Source organism: Arachis duranensis, chromosome 2, assembly GCF_000817695.3.
Source record: "Arachis duranensis cultivar V14167 chromosome 2, aradu.V14167.gnm2.J7QH, whole genome shotgun sequence".
NCBI lineage: Eukaryota > Viridiplantae > Streptophyta > Magnoliopsida > Fabales > Fabaceae > Arachis > Arachis duranensis.
The window spans coordinates 82178028-82184664 of NC_029773.3; the positions used below are offsets into that span (position 1 = coordinate 82178028).

General features: G+C 38.0%; 1 protein-coding gene and 1 long non-coding RNA gene across 3 annotated transcripts in view; both read left to right on the top strand.

Annotated features, from left to right (window-relative positions):
• The first annotated feature begins 6 nt into the window (after nucleotides 1-6).
• LOC107475361 (uncharacterized) lies at nucleotides 7-3499 on the top strand. 2 transcript variants are annotated; one of them, XR_008005697.1, is made up of 3 exons: nucleotides 7-567; nucleotides 650-773; nucleotides 853-3499. It is a non-coding gene; the product is annotated as an uncharacterized LOC107475361 (long non-coding RNA). The 2 variants fall into 2 exon arrangements; XR_002370988.2 differs by having other exon boundaries at nucleotides 685-773.
• A 223-nt stretch (nucleotides 3500-3722) lies between these two features.
• LOC107475362 (receptor-like protein 7) overlaps nucleotides 3723-6637 on the top strand; it is a 3962-nt gene continuing 1047 nt past the window's right edge. The window contains exon 1 of the mRNA XM_016094990.3: nucleotides 3723-6637. Coding sequence (XP_015950476.1) covers nucleotides 4218-6637 — 2420 coding nt within the window. The 5' untranslated portion in view covers nucleotides 3723-4217.

The window sequence follows — 6637 nt, forward strand, 5'->3', positions numbered from 1 at the left end:
GGGATCCGAGAGAGAGAAGGAGAGCGCTGGGGAAGGGAAAGCCGTCACGCCACCACCGCGCCGCTCAGGACTGCCGCCTCGCCACAACCGCCGTCGCGTCGCCGTTTGTGCCAGCGTTGAGGAGACCGCGCGGGGAAGAGAGACGCGCGAAGGAGGAGGCCGCGGGTTGCCGGTTTGTCCACGAGCCGCCTCCAGAACCGCGAAGAGAAGGAGAAGCTCGCACCGCCGTAACCTGTCGCTGCCATTCGTCCTTGCCGCCGCCAGCTGCGCCGTCGGGAAGAAGAGATGCGCCAAAGAGGGAAGCTCAATTCTGTCACCACCGCCGCGCCGCGCTCCATGCTGACGCCACCACTGTTCCGCCACGAGAGAAGGATGCGCGAGGGAGGAAACAGAACCGCGTGGGAGCTCAGCCATGGAGAGAAGAGACGCGCGTCGGATCTGTCGCCGCCGGTCCGCCCAGCCGACCCGTCGCCAAACCACGTCGCCGTCAGTGAAGCTGTCTCCGTCACCGCTGCCGGAGGTCGCCATCGGAGCCGCCGCTCCACTTCTGTCATTCTTCTTTTTACAGTGAGTTGCCCGCGCCTTGAAGCTCTTTCTGTAATCATTCTTACTATCTGTGGTTAAGGATTCTGATGTATAGATGTTGTAGGGTTGATTTTATGAGTCTGCTTGTCAAAAATTAAGGTTGTTGCTGAGCCACTGAAGCTCCTAGCCGCTGTCGGAGCTGCTGCCGGTTAAGTTTGGGGTGGCTGGCGTGTCGTTCTTTTATTCCAGTAAGTGTCTATATCTCGGAATCCTCGCCTTTGGTTTTCTGTTATGTGTTTTGAAGTTTCCATGATATTGATGTTTTAGGAGTTCATAACCGGGGTTGCATGTTGTGACTTAAAGGTGTTTATGCTGTTGCGAAAGTGTGCGGGCTATGAATTAAAGCTGCCATTGGTTTCGAGACGAGATGAAAGGAATTCGTTAATGCGTTTGGGTTATGGGTTCACTTATCGAGGTAGGAGTCTTTTTAAAGAACTTAATTTTATGATTTGGAGTTGTTATAATGGATATTAATGTGATAAATATACTTTTGGTGATTGGATAAGCCTTATGTATTGCTGGGCTGTTTTGTGATGAACGTATTTGTGGTTGGATTGGATTGTTGTTTGATTTTGTTATATGGTTGGTTGCTGAAATATTTCATTACAATTTTGGAAAACGAGTTGGTTCATTGAAAATGGATTGAGTTTGGATTTGATTTCTTGAATTATAAGAAGGATATGAAATTTTCGAAATTAGTCTGATTTTAAACTGATTTGGTTTTGAACTCGTGGAAGGGATTGTATACTGGTTTGGTTGGGACCCGAAACGGGTGGCAAAGTCCAAGTTTTAGGGGAGATGTTGCCGAAATTTTATGAAATTCAAGATTTTGTTTTCAAGTATGATTTAGAAAAGGATTGGATTCGAGAGGTTCTATTGTTTGGTTCTTGATTTATTAAGAAACAGGTGATTCAAGTTTAATCTTTTAAGGAAAGCTTATGTTTTAAGTTTGATTTAAACATGAGGAGACCTATGTTTTGCGGTTTGGTCAAAGAAGTACCCTTGGAGGATTTTTAGCAGATTTTAAAGAAAATTAAACTTTGATTACTTAATTTCGCATTGTTTTTGAAGTATTCTTTAAATCTTAACTAAATAAATCCAAGCCTTTGGGAAAGTTTCCGATTTAAGAATGAAAAGAAATTGGGTTTTTGGACTTAAATAATGTTGGTTTTGAAACTGGCTCGGAACTTTTGGCCTACATGCCTTGGTTTTGGTTTTAAGTCTCCATTTTAAATGATTTCAATTTGAGTAATTATGATTCCGAGGATTTCTAAAGAGTTTGAGAAGTGAGGCAGGTTATTCTTCCCTAAAGTCTTGTGTCTTCTCAAAGAAAGTTCCGTTTTAAGGTGATGATTGAAAGTCTCTTGGAAGTTTTGTAAAATGTTATATTAAGCGACTAAGATTTGAAAAGGAATTGATTTTGAGAAAAGTTGAATTATGAGTTTGAAGAGATTTGAGAAATAAAAAGTGACTTATGGCTTGAATAATGATTGGTTTGATATGAATTGTTAATGAAATGCGGAAATGATGATGGATGAATGATTATGAATAAACATATGTGGCTTCTGCACGTTTATCTGAGATACGAGTTCCCTGGGTAAAGAACCGTGGCTTGCCACCACGTGTTCCAGGTTGGATCTTGATACTCTGTTGACCCTACGTCGTAAGGATGACCGGGCACGTATAAATTCCCAGGTATGGATAGCCCCCAGTGAGTGATTTGAATGATGTATGAATGTAAATCTATGCATAGACTCATGGGGATGCGCGATGGGGGACAGTCTAAGGACAATTCAGACTTGTCAGGTTGGCTGGATAACCGACAGATGAGCCTCATCAGCCATAGGACAGGCATGCATCATATGCACTTGTATGCTTTATTTGCGTTTGAACTTGTTTGGGTTTGCCTAATTGCTAAACTGTTCTTAACTGCTACTTGAACTATTTGCTGTAATTGTTACCTACTTGTGCTTTCCTTGTCTGTCTTGCTTGTGTTTGTCCTGACGTGTTACATTTGAGAATGAATTTTGGTGTTGAATTAATGATTGTGTTGTTGATTGCGTGGTTGGTTTTTGATTGAGATTTTCTTTTAAGAAAGGAAAGGTTTTGGATTTCTAAAAGATTAAACATTGTTTCTTTGAAAAAGTTTTGAACATTTACTTATTGGTTTTTAAAAGATTCATAAGGCAATGATAATCAGTGATCTTGAAAACAGTTTTCTTACTAAATATCTTATGACAACTTTGAAACTCCATGGTGAGACCGTGTGGTTAGGTTCTCACTTCTCACCCCCTACAGCTTTACCTTTTAAGGAACCGGAAGAAGAAGCATTAAGAGGAGTTATACTGCGTTTGGTTTATATGTTGAATTAATTAGATTATTCTCTTCTCACCCCCTATAGCTTTACCTTTTAAGGAACCGGAAGAAGAAGCATTAAGAGGAGTTATACTGCGTTTGGTTTATATGTTGAATTAATTAGATTATTCTCTTCCCTCGTCTTTGTTATTACAATTTCGTAAGAGGGATAGGAGTTGTATGTTTTATATATATTATATTATAAGTTATTATGTAAGAAGTCTCAGCAATACGGTGTTGAGTCACAGGCTCCTATTTTAATATTAAGTATATAAAGTAGTCGTAATACTTCTTGCAATTAGAGTGGCGCAGCCGGAAGCGTGATTTTCTGGTAGTGAGGATGTTACATTGATGTTCTTATAAAGAGGCGTAAAACGTCTTTTTGTAAAGACACTTATGTGTCGTATTATTATTGGACGTATTAATGAACCGGTTGTTTTTTAATTTCATAACAAACTAAAATAAAACTGATTTTTTATAACAATAACAATAAACCCAATTGTTATCAGATCCGGTCGAATCGACCAATTTACATAACCTACTGGATTATGATTTTTTTGTTTTTTAAAACAAAAATCAGGGATATATTTATCTTTTTATCAAAAAATTTTTATCAAAAAATTTAAACATGATTCGGTTTAGATTGTGTAAATCGATCGAATCAAATCAAGTCTAATAATTATAATGCAGACAATTGAGTTTACTATTGTTGTTATAATAAACCAATTTTGTTCATATTTATTAAAAATAAATTATTAACTGGTTTAATAAAGATGTCATATCATGATATGTAAACGTCTTAAAAAAAAGGATATTTTAAGTGTTATCACATGATACCCGTTGTTACTTGTCACCCTACCGTATAGGCTACTGTTATATGTTGTTATCATCAATGAAAATTATTGGCAATGAGGGGAAGAAAATAAAAGGAGAAAATGATAATCATTTTGGTGCAACAAAATAAAACGTAAAGATTGGGCGATGGAACGAAGTCACAGTTCGTTTGTTTCATCACTGAAGTGTGAAGATAAGGGATGAGTGGAGAGACTACTACATGCAATCACAATCTTGGAGGACTTTGTGCATTTTTTGTTGATGATGACTTACTACAATACCACATATTGCACGCAGTTGAGTTGTATAACATATGATTTGGAATCTATAAAAGGAACGGATAACATTTTCTCATATGCAAAATAAAAAAACTATATTCACTACTCTTCCATACATCTCATTTATCATAGTCATAGATTATAATTTATAAGTTGCCTCTCATAATGAAAACCGCCCTTATCTTGTGGTTTTACTTGCTACTACCCTTGTCCCTATTAAACTTCACTTACACCATTAACATTGTTACTTCCCAATGTCTTGGCCATCAACAATCTTTGCTACTCCATTTGAAGAACAACCTCATATTTAGCCCAGCTAAGTCCAATAAACTAATTCATTGGAACCACACTGATGATTGTTGCCAATGGAAAGGTGTAGCTTGCAGCACCAAGGGAAATGTTATTGCTCTTGACATAAGCCATGAATTCATCACTGGAGGAAACTTAACTAGTCTCTTCAAACTGCAATATTTGCAGAATTTGAATTTGGCTTATAATGAGTTCCACTTTGGAATTAATTCCGAGTTCAAAAACCTGAAGAATCTCAGGTATTTGAATTTGTCAAATGCTGGTTTCATGGGACAAATTCCAACTGAAATCTCTCACTTGTCCAAGTTGGGAACTCTAGATTTGTCTACCACATTCACCTCATCATCACAACATGGTCTAAAACTTGAGAAGCCAAACATTGTAGAGTTTGTGCAAAACTTTACAAGAATCAAAGAACTGTATCTAGATGGTGTTGCAATTTCAGCCAAAGGAGAGGAGTGGTGCCATGCTGTGTCTTCCCTACAAGGTTTACGAGTTTTGAGTATGTCCTCTTCCAATCTCTCTGGCCCTCTTGATCCTTCATTAACAAAACTTCAATCTCTCTCGGTACTTCAACTAGACCATAACAATTTGTCAAGCCCAGTTCCTGATTACTTTGGGAATTTGTCTGGCTTAAACACATTGCAGCTCAGAAGTTGCGGATTGAGTCGAGTTTTTCCAAAAAATATCTTGCAACTACCATCACTTCAAGTTCTTGATGTGTCTGATAATCAAGGTCTTCATGGTTCCTTAACAAACTTCCCAAATCAAGCATCTCTCAGTCACTTGAATCTTAGCCACACAAATTTCTCAGGTCCTATACCAGATTCTATTGGCAATTTGAAACATTTTTCTACGCTAGATTTGTCCAATTGCCAATTCAATGGGACACTTCCCAATTCAATCTCAAATCTTGCCCAACTTGTTTATCTTGATTTGTCATTCAATAATCTTACTGGTCCACTTCCATCTTTCAATAGATCAAAGGCCTTGAAAACTCTGTATCTTAATCACAATTATCTAAATGGTACACTTCCATCCACCCATTTTGAAGGCCTTACAAATCTTGTGAGCATTAATTTAGAAGTTAACTCTCTACATGGAAGATTCCCTTCATCTTTGTTTTCACTTCCATCCCTACAACTTCTCTTTCTTGCTAACAATAGATTTGATGGCCAACTTGATGAGTTCCCAAATGGTTCCTCTTCCTCAATAGAGATGCTTGATTTAAGTGATAACAATTTTCAAGGGCATATTCCTATGTCTATCTTTCAACTGAAAAGGCTCAGTTTACTTCAACTTACCATAAACAAGTTCAATGGCACCATAAAATTGAGTATGATTCGTCAAAGGCTACAAAATTTGGCAACACTTGATTTCTCACACAACAACTTGTCAGTTGTGGATGACAATGACATTCCATTTCCCAAGTTGAAGCATTTCTGTTTGGCTTCATGCAAGTTGGGTACATTTCCTTCATTTTTGAGAAATCAAAGTACTTTGCTTTATTTAGACTTATCCAGCAACCAAATTGAAGGAACCATACCCAACTGGATTTGGAGATTTGAGTTTATGACCGGCTTGAATCTTTCTCAGAATTCTCTAACGGATATGGAAGGTCCTTTCCAAAATCTGAGTTCAGTCATATTCCTGCTTGATCTTCATGACAATCAATTGCAAGGGCCAGCACACATTTTCACCAAGAACATGGTTTACTTGGACTACTCCAATAATAGATTCAGTTCTATACCAGCAAAAATTGGTAGCTCTATTCCTTTTTCAATTTATATATTTTTATCAGGCAACAATTTTCATGAAAAAATCGATGAATCCATTTGCAATATTTCAACTCTTAGAGTGCTTGATCTTTCACATAATGGCTTCATTGGCAACATTCCTGAGTGCTTGACAACAAGGAAGAGTAGCTCCCTGAAACTTCTAAGTCTTGCTGGAAACAAACTCAGTGGCCAAATTTCAGATACATTCTCAACTTCTTGTGATCTAAGGTTTCTTGATCTCAATGGAAATCTTTTAGAGGGAACCATCCCAAAATCTTTGGCTAATTGCCAAAACCTCCAAGTCTTAAATGTTGGAAACAATCAATTGATTGATGAGTTCCCATGCTTCTTGAAGAACATTTCTGCACTGAGAGTCATGGTCTTGAGGTCAAACAAATTTTATGGACATATTGGATGCTCCAATGTGATTTGCAACTGGGAAAAGCTTCAAATTGTTGATGTAGCTGCCAACAAATTCAGTGGCATGTTACCAACAAC